Source organism: Cynoglossus semilaevis, chromosome 13, assembly GCF_000523025.1.
Source record: "Cynoglossus semilaevis isolate Cse_v1.0 chromosome 13, Cse_v1.0, whole genome shotgun sequence".
NCBI classification, from domain to species: Eukaryota; Metazoa; Chordata; class Actinopteri; order Pleuronectiformes; family Cynoglossidae; genus Cynoglossus; species Cynoglossus semilaevis.
This window is the reverse complement of record NC_024319.1, coordinates 9,327,879-9,347,166: the sequence shown is the minus strand read 5'-3', so window position 1 is coordinate 9,347,166 and position 19,288 is coordinate 9,327,879. Positions and strand designations below refer to the sequence as shown.

Sequence of the window (19,288 nt, the reverse complement as noted above, 5' to 3'; positions counted from 1 at the left end):
TGTAATTTTTTGGTTTTTCACTGTAATGTTTTGTGATGTGGTCATTTTGACCATGTGTCTTTAAAAAAAATCAGGTCTCTGGTTAAAAAACAAACATAAAAGGCCTTTAGTAGGAAAATATTTTCAAAATCATGGAATAACATGTACCATGTACCAGGAATAAAGATAAAATCTTTATTAAACAATGCAAGAAATAAATGTGGACATTTACAGCCTTTTTTTACATTAAAAATATTGTATCAACCTCCCAGACACACACACACACATATATACACGTACTTATTTTACATTATTTTCTAATTATTATTTTCTTAGTGACATAAAAGCTATGATAAGCATTATAACTATAATAAATTCTCAACTTAACATGACACATTTCTTAATTACAATGAAATAAGTCAAAAGCAGTTGTTTATACACGTCAATCAGAGAAACTACAACAACTACTACAACAACTTACTACAAATATGTGTGTCCGATAAAACTTTTCTGAACTAAAAAAAGCCAAAAAGATGTGACAAAGCACAGTGAGGTCAAACAGCATTATGCTTCAATCATATACACACACCAGGCTATGTGCTGGTGTAACGGATGTCATCATATTACAGTTTATATGTATCCAGTTATTTTCATTAACTCATGAAGCCAAAAATGATTTATTGTTCTTTGAAAAACTTTATAGTCACCAATAGGATTAAGTTTAATCTAATTTACAGTTTGATGTTAGAAACTTGTAATTATCTCAGAAACAACAGTGAGTTTGTTCACGTCCTTTGGGAAATCACTTAATGCTAACAATTTTCCTTCAATGACCTCAGTTAACCAAGCATACATAATGCACTCGCAGATATGTAAACACAATACTTAAGCGCAGTCAGTGTCTTTATACCAAAAAGTGGCTGTAATCAAACTTTATAAAGCTTAGTGTTTGCGATTTTTTTAATCCTTTTAAAGTTTTTATTTTTTGTATATTGTTTGTAATAAACACAGAACAAAATGCTTTTAATTCCCCTCCAACAGACTATAGTCAGAATCACAAAGAATAATAGTTTAGTGTATAATCATAACATAGCTCTTCATAATAACATCCAATTTAAATGTGCACAATGTTATTTTTAGTAATTCAACGTGTTCCAGTGTCCTCATCCTGTAGGTGCATACAGTATCTTGGTTGGTTTCAATTTTGAATCTGATAGAACTTTTTCTGACCAAAAAAAACAAATTGTAAATGTGCATGTGATTAACAGACCCATTTATCAAAGCTGATATTGCCTCAAAATAAAAAAATAATAAAAGTACTCAACCAAAAACAGCAGATGAAGCAATAAAAGTATTACATTCATAAAATCCCATCCAAAAAGGGATATTGATGCTGGTGAGAGAAGGCGTATGTGGTTGGATTCCTGAGAATGATGTGTGTCAGTGTGTCTGTGTGAGTGTGCTATGTGCTTCACATAGTGCAGCACTTGGTCTTGTGTGTGTGGGAATCTTTGAAACGGAGTCTGTGCTTGGATCGATATTTCTCCAGGTAGGTGAGCTGTTTGCTGTTGATGGCTCCACGACGCTTCCTGAGAACAAACACAGAGATTTTATTTGTATTTATTTATTGGTCATATGTATAAGGCTTAAGATTTGTCTTATGTGTTGGTGATCCATTTGCCACTTTCTTTTTTTGGGGGGGGGGTGTGGGGGGGGTTCAGGACACGACCTGAACGTGTATAAAATCAACACCACAGCTGAAAAAACTAAATAGATTTATAACGAAAATGAAAGTCGATATTCTAAATATAAAAATAAAGAACATTTATAAATATTTATATACCCAAATATAGATTCCTACTTACTGCCTGATAAGCTGAATAGCATCTTCATATTTCATACCACTCTCTATCAGAGCCAAAGCAACCAACACAGGTGCCCTGTACACAGAGGAACAGACAAATAAAAACGAATACAAAAATGATTTTAAAAGTTAAGTTAATTGTGTCGAAAGCCTTACCGTCCAAGTCCGGCCACACAGTGAACTGCTACACAACTTCCTGGATCCTCCTGAAATGTTTTCTTTAACAAACTCAACCAGTCGTCAACGAGCTTGTTTGGGGGCGGAGCTCCATCATCAAAGGGCCAATCCTGAAAGAGAAACCACACACTGGATGATCCAGCGCGGTCCTCATCTAGAGTGTTGTTAAGTGTTGTGTGCTTCTCACCACCACAGTGATGCCATCTTTTTCAAGTGGTGATTTATCATAAGTGATGTCACACACTCGGACCACAGTCGTTGCTCCATAACGCTTCAGGTCCTGGAAGGGCCATAAGTAGACAGCTGTGTGTATTTGATTGTTATCTGAATGTAACGGGAGCGATCACAAACACAATGCCCACCTCTATGAAGGATCCGAGTGTGCTGTCTGTGGGATTGTGGGTAATAAGGAATCTCATGTTCTTGTGGGTCAGTTCGACTGGAGCTGGACGGTTCATGGTGGCCAACTGGACTTATAATTTTGCAGGATGACCTCTAACCTTAATATATCATCAGGAAGTAGTTAATATTGATATTTACATAGGACCGGTTTGTTGGCTACTGCTAATATCACTTATTCCTGATTGGATTTGGACACACACAGGGGTTGAAAAAATGTAATTTATCAGATCACCAAAATTAAAGAATATATTTTCTATCTCCAGTCTTTATTCAGGCAATAGCTTTTTTTGTGCTTTTTCTGTAGTGTCTGTAGAAAAAATAAAAAGTACACACATTTCTAAAAGTTAATACATGCCAAATAATGGTAAACACTAAATAATGGAAGTCATGAATGAAAGACTTTGGTTTGTTTTCAGACAAGAGCCCAATTTCTTTTTAATATGTATTATATAGTCACAGCAACAGCTCATCAACAGTTGACAATATGAAATTAGACGTAACAATAATATAGTGAATTCTAAGTATTTTGTAAGACCTAATTGTAAATTATTTAAAATAATTTAATGTCCTAAGAAATGGGCCTGTATAGAATTGTATGTACATGTAAAACTACTATTTATGTATTATATAGAAATACATTTTGTATTTTTGAAATACTAATTAACTGAGGTGAGGGTTTTAATTCAACCTGGTTAGTAGTTAACACTCACCTTGAGCTCCACCAGCACCACCTGCTGCTCTGTCTTCTGTGGGACTCCAAGTGTTTGCAGACTCGTCTGTCAGTTGTGGGACGTCCTGTTTATTACTAATAAAATATTCCAAGGTCCTGATGGTTAGTCTGTGTCCTTTAGTCCAAGAGGCTACAGTGTGTCAGGTTTGTCCCTTGTCTTTGTTAATCTTTAGAGCTCTCCAGCCCTTACTCACTTTCTCACTCTCTCTGTCTCTCGATTTCGTTCTCAGTAGCTGTCTCTCTTTCTCTCCCCGTTTCTCGCCTCTCCCTCTGTCTCTGTCTCTCTCTCTTTCCTCCCCTGTCTCTCCAGGTAGCTTCTGGTTTGCGAGACTCCACTTGTTACCCCATCAGCTGGCTCGTTCAGAGGATCGGAGGCAACAGTCTTTCAGGGTTCAGGGCCCCAGGATGACATTGTGCAGCATCATCCCACATAGGGTCTAATTGTGTTGGGCGTGGCAGTAGTCACCACTCCGTCGCACAAACTCCATCAACTGGCAGTTCTATAGTAATGAATAAACAGACAGGAATATAGAACAGAAAGTCAACAGGAGGAGAAAACTGTCCTATACTGATGAACTTTTATCTCTTAAGAAGCGTTACATCAGAAACCACGGTGCAGGTGTTCCCACATAGGCTGCAGCAACTTTAACAAAACATTGTAGCTTTAAACATTTCATCAGAACATCATGACACTCCCACAGAAAATATTATACGCATACTAAGCTATAAGTCAATTTTGAGACGTAAAGTTCATGAACAGACACGGAGTCTTCAGCAATTTGTCACATTTAGTATAAGTACTTGAACCAAATATATGCTATAATATACACAGTACAATATATGTCATTTAAATGAAAGGTGAACGACTGACCTGCCTGCAGTCCAGATCTGTCCCCTCATTAACATGGGAACTTGAAAACTTTACCTGTGGCAATTTAATAAATGATGGGTTCACTAAAAATAGAACACCTCTAAAGATTAGCCTGTAAAATATCAGCCAAATAATATCTGAACTAGAAGAGAAAATATAAACCATGATCTTATAGTTTGATTTATCTATCTAAAATATGGTTTAGCTTTTATGTAGTTGTTGTTCATAGAAGACATTTAAAGGCTTAACCTTTTCCACTCAGTCCTGCCAAAACATTCAGACAAACAATACGGAAAAGTTATATCTGGATCTGTGATCACCTATTTACTCACTCACTCTCTCTCTCTCACACACACACACAAACATGCACACACACACACTTCATAATCACATGCTCTTTCAGAAGATTGTGTTCTGTTCAAGGCTGTTTACTATCTATTATTAGGACTTAATTTTGTGTTATCCCAATGAAAGCCCGAGGACAGGACAACTGACAAAAACAAAGAAGATTTAAAATTGTTGAGGTTTTTGTTAGTCTATTAAGCAGCATGAGTCTAAATATCAATCAGAGGTAAAGATTAAATAAAGAAGAATTAAAACACATGCATCAACAACGTAGTCATAGGTAAGATAAAACTAAGAAACCGACTAGGTACGGACAAAAAAACAGCTTTTTTTAAGTAACCAAAGCCAGTGATTCCCAAATGTAATACCTTTTCATATCGCTGGTCTTTACCTCTACAGCAAGAAGAAAGCCAAATAGGCTAGGAGGAAAGAGGATGCCAAATTTGATTGATCACAACGTACTGTATGATTGACAGCAGGATTATCCAACAGGAGAACAAAGATCGGGGAAATTCAACACCCTCACAAGGTCGGCAATGTTTACCGAAAAATTGACCTCACAGCTGTCCATCATATGTATTGACCAAACAAAGTCATCCTGCCCTGAAGATGAATAGCTGAGGTTATAATAACACAATAATATAATATTTTAATATTATGAGTGAAATGTCGTAGACTTACAGTATATACAAACAATGTCACTTTTGAAACTAGTCGTCCTCCTCTTAGCCTCATCCTGCAAACACGGTCAGCGGAAGAGGTCGCTGTCCAGTCGGTAGTTTCAAGATTTGATTATTTGACAGCCTTTGCCATAAACCACAGCTGGATTTGTTTAAAATTACCTATAGATCCACAGGTGGTTGTTGGCATGAAATCCCTTTCTCAACAATAGATTTGTCTTAAACATTGATGGCAATGTTATTTTGGGCCTGTTTTTTTTTTAACAGTACTACACTAGTGAATAATATATAAGCTCATTAGTGGTCAGACAACAACAAGACAGGTAAGCAGGCTCCAATCCTGTTACAGCACCTTTCACTCTACATCCTGGCTGTACCTTCAGAGGAACTGTTATAACTGCTCAAATCAGCAAATGCTTACTGATGGTGTTTTCTTTTTCTTTTCTTCTTTCTGTATTCAGTTGCTCCTCTTACCTCAGTGAACAGCTCTGCTGCAGAACAGGAAAACACACAAACCACCAAGGCAGACAGTTTCTCCAAAGTTCTGCAGAAGCAGCAGCAGCAGTGAAGCCTACAACAGTTTGAAGGTGCTGACATTCAGCCAGCTGACTGCCTGATATAGGAACTGAATACCTGCAGCTGTATTTATAGCAGCATCTATACTGGTGGCTGCTTCTGTGACACATCAATGTTTGGGAGAGGAAAAGGGAATTCAGTGCCAGTTACATGTTTATTTCATCTCACTTTAATAGAGTCTAATCTGATCGAATAATCACTGTAGTGGAAATAAAATTCTATGTCCTTTCTATTTCTATTGTATTTTCATGTAAAAAAGCAGCATAATATCAGCATCAGTCTTGACGTTGTCTTCAGGGACATTTTTAATAATGCAGCAAAAGACAGATATAATGCAGCATCAATTCAAAGTGCATCCTTACCAGTTAGCTCTTCACTGTCATGTCCAAACAGACAGACTGAACGGTTGTTCCTCTGCCTTTTTCCCGTAGTTAAAGTCCACCTGCTGTCACTCTTCTCCAGCCAGCAGAATCTGTAATATCTGGTTGCAAAGACAGAAAGTCTTTCTGTGTAACAACCTGTGGCTCTGCTCCACAGTTCCTCTTTGTGCTCCTCACTGCAGTGAGCAGTTTATCACTGCGTTCCAGTGTGTGGCTGTGTTTTGCTGTAGTAATCAGTGCAGTGAGCAGTGTGTCAGGCCAAGGATCTGCTGTGAGCTGGTCTAATCAGGCTGAGCAGCCATCTGACCCTGACAGCCCTGTCACTACCAGAACACTCTCCAGTTAATGCTCTTAGAGAGAGGGAGAGAGGGTGAGAGAGAAAGAGACAGAGAGGTGGGGGGTGGGGGGAATTCTCGCCCCCTTCCTCATCTTCCTCATCTTCATCCACTCTTCTACTTTCTCCCTCTCCTTCAGCAGACACTTACTTGGTAAATAAGATGTGTTGTTCCCTCCTCATCCCTTCTCCTCCCCCTCCTCTTCCTCACCCAGCACTAACCTCACACTTCCTAAAGGCTAATGATTGCACAGTCTAATAGTTTGCATGAGACAAAGCAAACACAGATTAGTGCCTTAGTCCGGTTACCTTGTTAAGTTTTTCTCATCGACATTGCCGTGCCACAAATGTCTTCTCTTGTTTTCCTTGTCTCCCTTATTCCCCTCCCATTCCCCTGTTGGAAAGACTAAAAATAGACAGTCCTTTGAGCCATCAGACAGATTGAACAAGTGAAACGTTCAAGCCTCAGTTCACAGAATTTACTTTCCATATAAGTGACAACAATACCTGGCTCTTTGTTTTCCTGCAGCTGGAAAAACAAGGAGCATGTAATCTCAATCTCAACACACGTCTCTTCAAATAGAAAACATACCTTAAATTTTGATGCACGATGGCACTGCAATGAAAACACATACATACATAGATAATAAGGAGAATACCTGAGACAGATGTAAAATTACATGTTTAATAGCAGTACATGCAAGAATTCAGGTGGTAAAAATACAATTTGTAGCTCCTGTCCACCCCTGTAGGGGGAGTTGAAAAAATATTATATTTGCATGTTTTACATTATATAATGTTTTTTAATAGTAGCAATCAAGTACATTTACTCTAGTGGTACAAATACATGTAATGGTTGAATTTACCCCTTCTCAGTGCATGTGTACTAAAAGTATCTACTACGAAAGTTTAAATTTTTGGTTACTTTAGGCAAATGTAATAACCAGGTTATCTCGCAAAAACCTGCAATTAGCAGCAATGCTATCACACCACAGCGGCTCACCAGAAGTATTGAAAGGTAACAAAGACTTCCTGAAATAATCCTGTAATGGCCTACAGGACTTGCCAATTCAGACCACAAGAAAGTCACAAAGGCAGTGACAGGCTGAGGGTTTTTAAAAAAGAAGAACCTGCTGCTGCTTCACCTGATGATCAACAGTTTAGAAATGAAGTGTTAGCTGTTGTGTTAGCTGTGGCTAACATCAGGCTTCTTTCTTCTTTCCCCTTCTTCTTCTTCTTCTTCTTCATTTTCTTCTTCAAAAACCTTTGTTGGTACATGTGGCAGCTGTCACTTCTGCCTGCTGTGACGTTGGTGACTTGTGTTATTCCACTCTTTTTAATGATGAGACCTGTCACATGTTTTTTGTCCTAATAACGAGCCTAATTTTAGACACAAGTGGTGATCAGCAGACGCTCAACACAAAAGTATTAGGTGACAAACTAAAGGGAAGGGAAGTAGAATGAGATAGAGGAACGCTTTGACACTGTGAAAGTAATAAAAATAAAAGGGCACGTTGACCTTTTAAAAGTGTGTTCAAGTAGCAAGGTGTGAGGAATACTTATCCTATGTACTTCAATATACTTCACTTTAAAATACAAAATCACAAATTGATAATTAACTCATATTTATGGTACAGTAGGCAGTGTTCTTCCAAAAAGGACAAATAAATACATGCTGTACCTTTGTGTACAAGTCTAAAGGTTTAAATTATGAATTAAAAAGTATTTTTTTATGAAAATATATTTCTTTAAATGAAATAAAATAAAATATATAAAAATAAATCAATAAAATACGAAAACTTGTCAAAGCTTTTAGAGACACCTGCAGGACGTGGCTCAACATGTTTTGGTTCTGTAGGGGACATTTTGGACATTAGCTAAAGACTTCAAGGGCAAATACACTATTTGCTTATTTTAATAGAGGTTTAAATTTATATACAATGTAGATTAGTTTCAGTTCAAGCTACCATCACACAGTGAGTTCAAAAATAAGATTAAATAAAAAACTTCTATTGATAATCTCTACTTTTCCTTTTCCAACACGCTAGTCAGGTATTTGAAAATGTAACTCAATCAACCTGAGATGTCACTTCCATCTTTATTTGCGTCACTGTTTCCTAGAGCTCACACACGCTCTGGGCGATCAGTCTGGTCATTCTGATCTGAGAATGACCATCTGTTTTGATGCCACAAATGGCAGTGCACTGGCCCAAACATGGTTGCTGCACAGCTTCTGGAAATATGAGCTGACACAGAGTGTGTCAAATCTTAGCTAGCAGCCTTGTGCTTTTTTGAAGAGCTCAAAGGACACTTTAGACTTGGCTGAGGACTGTTTCATAAAAGCAATGAGTTGACCTGAACGGTGTCATCTTTCACCACTTCTACAGCAGAACAAGTCACAAGTCATAATCTAGAGTTTGCACATGATGAAGAACACGATAGGTACCGCTTGTTCTAGCCTCATTTTTATTGTGTACAAAATAAAAAAGATGCTAAGCATACTGTATACCTTGTTGTCCTGTTTAGGGTTCGGAATATCACGTTTTTAGCCTAAATGCTGAAGTGATATCATTTGGGCTTCCTTGGTTATTTCTGTGCTGGCTATATATTTCGCTAACTACAGTATTAGCATTTGTTTGGTTTACTTTCAGCTATATATTTGGCAATGTGTTTAAAATGACATTGAGACCAAAATGAAATTTTCATTAACATCCAGTCGAGGCTAGAAGTGGCTAACAGGCTAAGAGTTTGTGTTAGTGTAACTGTATACTAATTGTATTCTGGTGTAACTGTAATATACTTCAAGTCAGTTTTGTTTGTTTTTCTCCTGGCATTTTTATATGGTACCAGTTTGACAAGGAAGATATATTTCTACTCCGGCTGAAAAAACTACCTTTAAATGTTAATGTACTATTACGAGCTCACCTCTGACATTTTTAACATTATATTGAAATATTCCAAGGGCGTTTTGGTCTAGATTTTAGTGAATACGGTTTGTACTCCCTGTATATGTACAACACCAACTGTAAATAAGGAATATCATTTAGAGTACCATAAAAACAGGGAAAATGCTTGTCTACACATCAGATTAATAGATACATAAACAATTAAACTAATCCATATATATTATTTATTATATATTTGTTGCAAATGTTGTCAGCGACCTAGAATATTCCTGGTAAGATGTTTAAGGTATTATGTAATTACTGCTTCATTGGAACTTGTCGTCATCACTATAAGATCTAATCTGGCTCAATGCCTCCACTTGTGTCAATGCAGTGTACAAATACTTCACCTGTTATTGAGGTGGACAGCTATTTCCTACTCTTTTGTGTTCGTGCCATTGATGCCTAATGAATGAATATTGCTGCAATGCAAGTGGGGTTAATTTGGACTTATTTCGTGTGTTGATATATATACAATTACACATTGCGTCCCTCACACTGGAGCAGTTTGTAATACGGTCTGTGAGGCACACCACTTATGCAGCAGTGTGAAATACTCTGTTATTCCCTTGAGTAACTATGAAGAAACTGGATATGAAAGGGAAGCACAGTCACTTCCAACAGATTTATCTTTATCTGGGCGAGCTGACATTCACTGTTTCAAACACAAATACTGACAACAAATAATATCTGAACAGCACAAAGTGGCAACAAATGAGATTTCATAGTAAGATGTTCCAGCCACTTTGCTGAAACTCAAGTTTGTTATTTGTCAGGCTATATATACAATAGAAATGTTATAATAATAATGTAAAACATAAAGCCCAAATAGTATTTTTAGATTTTTTTCAATCAGTATTTGGATGGACGTTTTCAACATGTTAAACCCCAGTCTTGTGAATGACTAAACAGTTTTACCCTAGGTTTCTTAAATGTGGGTCAGGGAGCTACATTTCGAGGTCGAGGGAATACAACCCAACACTGGTTTTGTCTAGTTCAGTACATTGACTCTCTTTTTTTTTCTATGGACGATGTTGTTTTCTTTAAATTAAATCAGTTAATGTATCTTAATAGCAGCTTTATATTATTGGACAAAACAAAATATTATACATTTGTCATATTTGATACATTTCCAAAATGGTTACTGATGGTTAATATGGTGAGCTGTTTCCTAACTTAACCTAACTCACCTCTCCTAACCAGGCCTGTTTGTATAGTGTGTAGAACAGGAGTGTCACTCTCATTTTTGTTCAAATTACCATGGAAATGTTTAATTTTTAAAAAATGAAGTAAAAAAAATATTCTATTTAATTTCACACTCTCTAAGGTTTCCCAGGCCAGATGAAACGTTTAGTTGGACTTGATTGACTGAAAGGATGTATTTTTGACATTTGGAGGCCTAGAATGAGAAAGAAGAAAAAACATTTTGCTCATTTTTTCAGTTATGTACCCAGCAGTAAAGTAAGACATGAACAAATCTCTGAAAAACATGGTCACAGGATGACCCACATAAACACGTACACAGAGTGAGGAAAATCCTAAGCATGCCTACTAACAGAGAGAGAGAGAGAGAGAGAGGGAGACTGCTGCATGTGTTGGGCAGCAGCAGCTGCTGGGTGTATAATTAGACTGTTTTGAAAGCTGAGAGTCAGACAGCAGGACTTTCACCTGAAAAGTGGACAGTTACCATGGCAACCGTTGTCCAAATGACAATACGAACCACTTAATAAATCACACATGCAACAATTTTTCAGCATATAGGTCAGTGAGGAAATACGTTGATAAATAGGAGACCTGTCTTTTCAAAAGCCCTCCCATTTAAGTAAGCCCTGGAGGGTCAAGTCATGGCATTGGATATTTGTTAATTTTCTACAAATAATGTACAAATGTTTGTTGTTGTTTTTTCTGCATAGGGTATTTTCGGCCTCTGTCACAATCATTAGTCACTTAACCATATCCTTAGATTCCTGGCTTACACAATTCACTTTCCATCTCACTGTCCATCCCTTCTGTTTTGGAACAGCAATGTCTGCATCATGGGATATCCTTCACAAATGGAAGCAAACACTTAAATTGATTGGTTTGTAACCATGGTCAACACAAAATAAAGCACCAAAAAGGAATTAGTTCATTTTTTTTAATATACTGTATGTGCAATTGAAATGTTTGAATTGAAAGTGTTTATTCAGGTAACATTTTTTCTTGAACACGTGGAACAACTTCAGAATATACGTTGGTCCAATTAAAATATATATATATATAATATTTATATATATACAGTATAAATAAAAAAGAGGCAGCAGGGCAAATAAATTAAATGTAAGAGAAGCTATTAAAAGAAAACAGGGCAGTGGGATGAACTTCTGACCTTCGGGCTTACCGCTGCTGCCATGCTGTTGTTGCATCCAGGCGGTCTATATGAAATCTCCACCTACTGGACACTATAAAGAACTTCAACAGAGTTAAAGGGTATGAATTTACACGAGAGGAAGTCAAAAAGCTCTTCGTATTTATGAATATAATAAATATAATATAGATAACTCGCTACATGTACTCAATTTATGTCAAAACAAGCAGGGAGGGAGAATTATTTCTTTATCGAATTTACCAGGTCACAACTTTCCTTAGTCTGAACAGAAGTCCAGTTAGTTTATAATGTTCTTAATCTATTGGAAATGGAAGAATCAAAGTAGCTAAATTATAAGCTGTTTCCATCCCTTACTATTTTGCAAAATTTTATAATCAGGTTTGATTAAAAGAAAAGTGCGTCAACGGGGTTTGGTAATGAACATTGCCATAAAAGACATGTCATTTCTGCTTTTTTTGGTATGAAAGAAAACATGAAACTAACAAGTCTACATTGGTAATAAGAAATGATAGTGCACTCAGTGAAACATTGGCGATTTTTATGCATATCATAAATACAAAACAATTACATATATATACAAACAACCTTTTTCTCCTACAGAGGGTGATGTTGCAGTTCGATACAGTTGTGAGCTCGAACAATAATATCGTTTTATTTAAACAAAATTCGAAATGTTGTACAGTAAATATCATATGCAATGAATTCGGTGCCAGCAATATATTTTAGCTTTCTTGGTGAGTAGTTAGATACTTCCGTTAACAGAGCAACAGTTTCTAAAGTGGTCACATGTCCCTCAATAAAGATGTGGGCCAGCAGTCAATGCTGAATTAGGCTAACAGGCCAGAGCTTAGACGGAGTTAGCATGATGTTAAAATGGCACCAGACTGACGTGAGGCTGGGTAAGACCCATCTGCTTCCCTCTGCTCTACAGCCACGACTAAATGGATTATCGTGGGGCACAGTGTGCTAGTTTTGATGTGACATTTCAGAGTCAATGGAGTGGTGACGCTGAAATCTGACAGATATCCATTCATCCTGCTGTTGGCTGTCTGCTGGTCCAACTGCTAATTTAATTGGTTTGTGAACTCATTTCAACTGTCCTGTGAAGTTATTAATAATTAATAATTTCCGATTACTGTTCCTATTCCGAAGTTATGTTATAAGTAAATAGGCAGACGGTTTAAATGTTTTTTTGTTTTTGTTTATTGCACTTCAACTGCATTTTAGAGTAATTAGTTGAATAGTGAGAATTTCTTATTATTTTATAATGTTCACTTGAGAAACGGAACATACTCTCTATACTTAATACATCGGGAAAGGGTTTTATCATTTCATAATAAATTGTAACAATTTATATCTGCTTTTGAGGGAAACATTTAAAAGTGCAAAGTTTTGTGAAGAAGTCATTATAGCTTACAGGGCACTTTATTAATATTTATATATTAATAAAGGATGTATATGTACTTTGTTTGTATTTGAAATTTCATTAGTCTATGTTTTTACATATTATAATCAAAAGTAGATTTGTATAATTTATAATCTTTTCATCAAAAGAAGACTTTTTTAAAATAAAAGTTCAACTTGAACTTATCTGTATTGGATATGTATATCAAAATAAATGCCCACTCTAATCTATTCATGGATTTGAATGTAAATTATACAATTCTGAATCAATTTACTCAAAGCCCAGCCTTATTTTTCACCCTGGTGGATATGTTTATTTACAAAATTAACGCTGAGTAACTAATTCAAAGTGTCTTAATGCTGTGTAACAAACACATGCCAGACAGAAAAGCTGTCCAGGATAAGTAAACATACATTATTAGAAAGATCAAGGTTACTGACCTGGAGATGGCTGAATGTTTTCCTGCAAGTAGCAGATGGCACTCAGAGATTAGACAGCTGACGTGGTTGAACTCAGGTGCTTTCAATCATGTGATACATAGCAGCAAAAAATACAAAAATGAACCAAACCAGAGACCAATACTGCCAAATATTTAATGTATTAAATAAAGGAAAATAAGGAAGTTACTTTGCTATTTAGGGCATTTTAAAATAAATGAAATAACATCTTTGGTCATTTTTTTTCTCATTATTTTGTTTTACTGCCTAGCCCACTGATCTTTACTGTTGTTACCGAACTGTCTTTTACCCTTTTTTTATGCAAAACACAACTTTTTATACATCTTGGGGGAAGACAACAGGCTAATATAAGATTAAAACAGGAAGCCACCAGTTGGAGGTTGGGTTAGGGATTAGCAACAGATCAGTGTCAGAGGATATATAAACCAGCTCAGTCAGACAGGTGGTCACATGCTAAACATCCAAGACAACTATATCTTTACCTTATTCTTGTCCTTTCATTATTTAGCAATTATAAATAATTTTTTTTTTTTTGTTTTTAGCTTTAATTATTTTTACTTCAGCAGCACAGCAGCCATGGTCCTGGAGGAGAACGAGACTGACTCTATCTTTGAGCCACAAATCACTGTAAGTATCACAGAACATTGTAATTAAAACTGTGGGTGGATACACTGTTATAAAACCAAGTATTTGCCCTCATGGCAACTGTGGTCATCAGTCCGTCAGTCATCAGTTTGTTTGTTTGTTTGTTTTTTTGGTGCACTTAATATAAAAGAGTTACTACACAATGTATGTTTTCTGTTGAACTGTAATGACTGACACCTGCAGCTAAGCTCACAGTAACAGGATTACACAGTCACAACAACCAAACAAGCAACAACACATTTAACTTAACTGTGTTTCTGCCTCTAGGATGAGTTTGTGGAGACGCTGTATGGAAATGTCCACTGCATCCTGAATGGGACTCCAAAGGCAAACCGGCCGGTCATTTTGACCTTCCACGATGTTGGACTAAACCGTAAGCCCCTAAATGCAAAACAAATATACAAGTATATACAGACAAGTACAGCTACAGCTCAGCAACTATGCATATCATATCATATAGGTCAGATAAAAAATATATAATTCTGCTGCCAGTGGTACACTCTACAGTTTTTACATCTCTCACATCTTTTCCACACACAATAAAAATGTTTTCTTTGACATCTTTCAGATAAGACCTGCTTTGAGACTCTGTTCAACCATGAGGACATGTATGAAATCGTCAGACATCTACCTGTCTGCCATGTTGAAGCACCAGGACAAAATGAGGCAGCCAAAACTCTGCCAACAGCGTAAGGACTTGTGTTTAAAACACCATCATTGCTTTATTATCCTTATTTTGTCTACATTAAGTATTAAAAATACATCATAATTTTGATTTCGCAGCTACGTGTACCCCACCATGGACCAGCTGTCTGAAACACTTCCTGCTGTCATCAAACATTTTGGGTAAAACACAGAGTTGACCCACTAAAACTTTTTGGTTGACCTTATTGTTTGACCTTCTTAACATTCAGCTTGTCGGCTTTGCAGATTCCGTAATGTCATTGGAGTTGGAGTTGGAGTCGGAGCCTACATCATGGCGAAATTTGCTGTGAGTTCAAATCCCTGTATCTACAGTAACTAACACAATGGTAACTGATACAAATGTCTGAGAAAACATTACAATCAAAAGACTGCAGTGTGTCCAGTAATACGCTATTTAGAAACAAACAAAATGTCTAAAATGAACACAAACATCATCAACTGCTCTGTGTGTATGTCTCTATGTAGCTAAACCACCCTGACCTGGTCGATGGATTAGTACTGCTCAACATCAACCCCAATGCTGAGGGACTGATGGACTCTGTTGCAAATAAGGTATGTGTGTACAGTATAAATGTGTAGTATTTGCAATAGAAACGGTAGTATAAAGATATGATGTTTACTAATAGTTTCTGTCAAAGCTACTCAACTGCCCAATGATCTTCATAATTCTGGATAATTTCTTTTGTTACTTTTTTGTATTGTTTTCTATTGACTTCTATTTTTAAGAGCTAACATCAATGACATTGCTCTTTATATAAGTTCATCTTCAGAAAACCTTGTAAATAATATAAAGATTATTGGTCTCTCAACACATGTATTTGTCCCATTTGTTTAATAATCTGCATGATTTGTGCACATTTCAGATTACTGAATGGACCCATACTCTCCCAGACACAATCATCTCACATTTGTTTGGAAAGGTAAATTCCAAAGGCCTTCTGTGTCTCTGTATCCCTCGTTTGACCATAACAATAACAATAAAGTAAAATTCAATTTCACCCCCACAAAAGAAAAACTAAATACATTTTTTAGGAGGAAATCCAGACCAACCTCGATCTCATAGCTACGTACCGTCATCACATCACAACAACCATGAACCAGTCGAACGTCAGCCAATTCCTGCGCTCCTACAAAAACCGTATTGCTCTGGAGATGGAGAGGCCTGTTCCTGGGGTCAACATCAATGTCAGGACACTCAAGTGAGTCTTAGTCCACCATGGTAAATCTTTTCTTTCCCATCATCATTCCCAACGGCTAAAGCAATACCATACATTTTACTCTAATCCAGTTCAAAATAAGAGAACTCTGGTCCTTCTCTGGCTGTTTAACACCTCTCTATGTGCTGTTTAACAGATGCCCCACTCTACTGATTGTGGGAGACAATTCTCCAGTTGTGGAGGCTGTGGTCGACTGCAACTCTAAACTTAACCCCACCAAAACCACACTGCTCAAGGTAACCAGAAGTGAAAAGGCACATATAAAAGCATACATAGAATGTATAACATTTTTTTCTTTTATTATAATAAGCCACATTGTCTTGAAACCGGCGTATTTTTTAAATGAATCCACTGACAATGTTGTTGTCTTGTTGCTACAGATGGCAGACTGTGGAGGTCTTCCTCAGGTGGATCAGGTAGGCTGGGGATTTTTATTTGGTAGTCTACTGAAACTGTTTTTCAATTCTTTAATCTTTTTTTGGAGTGTGGTTGAATAATGTTTTAATATGTGGGATACTCACAAAATAAGCCAAATAGTAATTTCAAATAAATCTTGTTTGCCAAAAGTAGATTCTAGCTGTTTATTCTCATCTACACAATAACACAGTGTTTCAGCAAAGAAGTATATTGAAGAAAACAATTGAAACAAATAAACTAAACAACAAAGTTAAAGTAAGAGTAGGCAAAAAACAGGTTTTTGAAAAGAAAGTAATTGATCTTGTGAAGGTTCCTATTTTCTTTTTGTATTGTCTTGTTTTTCCCCTGCTGTTATGCACCAGTAAATATTGCTTTATGCTCAGTACTGACAAATGCCAAATACAATGAATGGACAAAACTAAACACTGTACTTAACTTTTTAAAAAAATATTTATTTTTTCTTTCCACAGCCTGCTAAAGTGACTGAAGCCTTCAAATATTTCATTCAGGGCATGGGATATTGTAAGTAACTTTGTTAAATCAATTTCTGTATTATATGTAGGTTTTTCTTACAGTTATAGTAAATCAGTCAACTAAAGAGATATTGATACCCACTGCCAAAATCATTCATTCTTTCATATCTCCACAGTGTCCAGTGCCAGTATGACCAGACTTCGTTCGAGGACAGCATCCAGCTCCAGCATCTCATCCTTTGAAGGGTCGAGGAGCCGCGCACACACCAATGAGAAACGTGGGCGCTCACACACGGATGTCTCAATAGACAGCATTTCCAATAATAATATGGCTCAGAGCATCTCCAAGTCCACTGAAATGGCATGCTAGAGCGCACTTTACTCAAAGTCAGATGCACTTAGATTAAATTATAGCTCATATCCACTACATTCTATTCTACACTCTATTTTTATTCCCTATTCATAGCATCTACCTTTGTAACCCTGCATATTTCCCCCCGTCTTTGTCTTACTCATATCATATATTTGTTCTCCTGATAAAAATCTCTCTCCCATGTCATTAATATCTATATGAATCTGTTCAATTATACACATTGCATGTGCAAAACATTAAAATAAAATGTACTATTTAAAAAACGAAAATGTAAATATACTGCTTAGACATGTATTGATATAATATTGATTTAATATTTTTATATAGTTATATAAAGATAATCGGATCTAAAACTAAATATACTGAAGTAGCTATAGTTTATGTACAAACTAGAAATACTGTACCTTTCAGATCGCTATATAGTACTTCTGCAATTTCATCCCTAGAGGTCGCCCTTTACCTTTTGCAACCAGATCTGTTGGAACAGTTTACCGTCATGCTGCACAGAATTATATCTTTGTTTTTAAATCGAAGGACGTAAGGAATTGTTAAATTCACAAATAAATAACAGCATTATTATAAAATGATCCGTGTGCGGTGCTTTCATTTGTATCTATTTACCTTTTATACTACTCTGTTGTTTTTCGATTATATTGAACGAATAGCTGTGTATTTAAATAAGCAATTGTGCTTAGCCAATTTGTTAGACTTATTATTTTCCTTCTCTCCCATAGCGTGTAATTATATATACACGTGGACTTTGAATACAATAGGCTAAGCTGTCAGACTGTGTTACTGTGGGATATAAAGTGTGTGGATCATGGCTCTGTACATGAACGTACCGTTTGTAGGTGGGGATATGTGTGTGTGTGTGGGCTGTGAGTAAAATGATTGTTTGGAACTGAGCAAGAAAACAAAATGGCAGTCATCAAAGTCACAATAATATTGTTTGTACGTGTGTGGTGGAGTGTTTCTTCATTTCAAAGCCTCTTTTGTTTGGCCTATGTTTTGATACTGTGTTGAATAATTCATGACTGAAATCTCTTAAGACTGAATGACTGGAGCTTTTTCATGTTTCATGCCTTTTTCATTATCTTTTGGTTATACACCACTGTGCTGTATGTCCAGAATCAAAAGACTGGTTCATTTCCCACATTGCATTTGTGTAATAATGTGAGACGAATGACAAGGGTGCAGCTGTTAGCGTATATGTTATTTCCTAGTTAATTATTTAATAATTTTGCTGGCTGTGATCCTCTTCCTTTTTATTATTCTGAAACATAGGCAACATTTTTATGGCCATACAATTCCATTGTTGTCTCATTTTACTGAATTATGTCCTTTTAGCCTATGTCAGTTTTTTTTCTGGGCTGTTGTCCTTAGTAGACCTCATTCTGATATGGCTGGCAACCAAAACAGTCCTGGACAGGCCTCTAGTGATGGTCATTGTCCAAATTTTATTTCCAGACTACTTTAGGTCACTTGCTGTCTTTAAAAGCATTCTAGTGTGTTTGGATGTACTGTATATCATTCAACTTTACTTTTTTTATTTTTTTTTACAGGTTTTGAACTTTGTAAGTTTTCTATTCCAGCTAAAGCTTTGGCCACACCTGATACAAGCCACATTGAGTTCCTGCATGCTGACAGTTCTAGGTTAGATTGCACCTAGTACCCAATCCCAGGTTAGGTACAGTATCTGGCGTAAAGATGTTGTGACAGTCTCTGTTAAAAAGGCAAGGAGAACGTGATTTAAGCATCTTAAAAACAGCTGAGTTAAAATGCCCCTGTGTTCTTTCACGTGCTAAAATAAATGAGACTTTTTGAAGGTGAGTATGGACATCCTTAAATGGTGGACAAACCATGTCAAATATATCAATGAAATATGAATGTTATATAAAAATACTTGTTGGCCCTTGAAGTGGCATTGGCCACGTCTGGTTTTAC

General features: G+C 36.4%; 2 protein-coding genes across 7 annotated transcripts; one reads left to right on the top strand and one right to left on the bottom strand.

The window, feature by feature from the left end:
- Positions 1-149: 149 nt before the first annotated feature.
- On the bottom strand, positions 150-6,867 carry LOC103388448 (protein tyrosine phosphatase type IVA 3). 3 transcript variants are annotated; one of them, XM_025061907.1, is made up of 8 exons: positions 5,987-6,864; positions 5,470-5,539; positions 3,133-3,652; positions 2,383-2,520; positions 2,208-2,300; positions 2,000-2,130; positions 1,845-1,919; positions 150-1,568 (listed from the first exon to the last, which is right to left on the bottom strand). In XM_025061907.1, the coding sequence occupies exons 4-8, from the start codon at positions 2,476-2,478 to the stop codon at positions 1,451-1,453; spliced, it is 513 nt and encodes a 170-aa protein (XP_024917675.1). In that variant the 5' UTR covers positions 2,479-2,520; positions 3,133-3,652; positions 5,470-5,539; positions 5,987-6,864; the 3' UTR covers positions 150-1,450. The 3 variants fall into 3 exon arrangements, with proteins under 3 accessions (XP_024917675.1, XP_024917676.1, XP_008321640.1); XM_025061908.1 differs by lacking the exon at positions 5,470-5,539 and having other exon boundaries at positions 3,133-3,227; positions 3,347-3,652; XM_008323418.3 differs by lacking the exon at positions 5,470-5,539 and having other exon boundaries at positions 2,383-2,729; positions 5,987-6,867.
- Positions 6,868-12,261: 5,394 nt separating this feature from the next.
- Positions 12,262-17,931, top strand: LOC103388447 (protein NDRG1). Of its 4 annotated transcripts, XM_017038251.2 has the most exons (14): positions 12,262-12,550; positions 12,641-12,727; positions 14,081-14,141; positions 14,427-14,532; positions 14,728-14,848; positions 14,943-15,005; positions 15,090-15,150; positions 15,330-15,416; positions 15,728-15,784; positions 15,897-16,063; positions 16,218-16,317; positions 16,462-16,497; positions 16,969-17,020; positions 17,148-17,931. In XM_017038251.2, the coding sequence occupies exons 3-14, from the start codon at positions 14,091-14,093 to the stop codon at positions 17,339-17,341; spliced, it is 1,095 nt and encodes a 364-aa protein (XP_016893740.1). In that variant the 5' UTR covers positions 12,262-12,550; positions 12,641-12,727; positions 14,081-14,090; the 3' UTR covers positions 17,342-17,931. The 4 variants fall into 4 exon arrangements, with proteins under 4 accessions (XP_016893740.1, XP_008321638.1, XP_016893739.1 ...); XM_008323416.3 differs by having other exon boundaries at positions 12,262-12,727; XM_017038250.2 differs by having other exon boundaries at positions 12,262-12,727; positions 14,078-14,141.
- Positions 17,932-19,288: the final 1,357 nt, after the last annotated feature.

Excerpts from the sequence above, each read along its gene's own strand:
- LOC103388448 (XM_008323418.3), bottom strand. The coding sequence starts at position 2,478 with ATGAACCGTCCAGCTCCAGTCGAACTGACCCACAAGAACATGAGATTC. Across the intron at positions 2,301-2,382 it reads CACTCGGATCCTTCATAGAG|GACCTGAAGCGTTATGGAGC; the intron begins GTGGGCATTGTG and ends TGGCCCTTCCAG. Across the intron at positions 1,920-1,999 it reads TGTGTGGCCGGACTTGGACG|GGCACCTGTGTTGGTTGCTT; the intron begins GTAAGGCTTTCG and ends CTCTGTGTACAG.
- LOC103388447 (XM_025061742.1), top strand. The coding sequence starts at position 13,965 with ATGCTAAACATCCAAGACAACTATATCTTTACCTTATTCTTGTCCTTT. Across the intron at positions 16,318-16,461 it reads CCAAAACCACACTGCTCAAG|ATGGCAGACTGTGGAGGTCT; the intron begins GTAACCAGAAGT and ends TTGTTGCTACAG. Across the intron at positions 17,021-17,147 it reads CATTCAGGGCATGGGATATT|TGTCCAGTGCCAGTATGACC; the intron begins GTAAGTAACTTT and ends ATATCTCCACAG.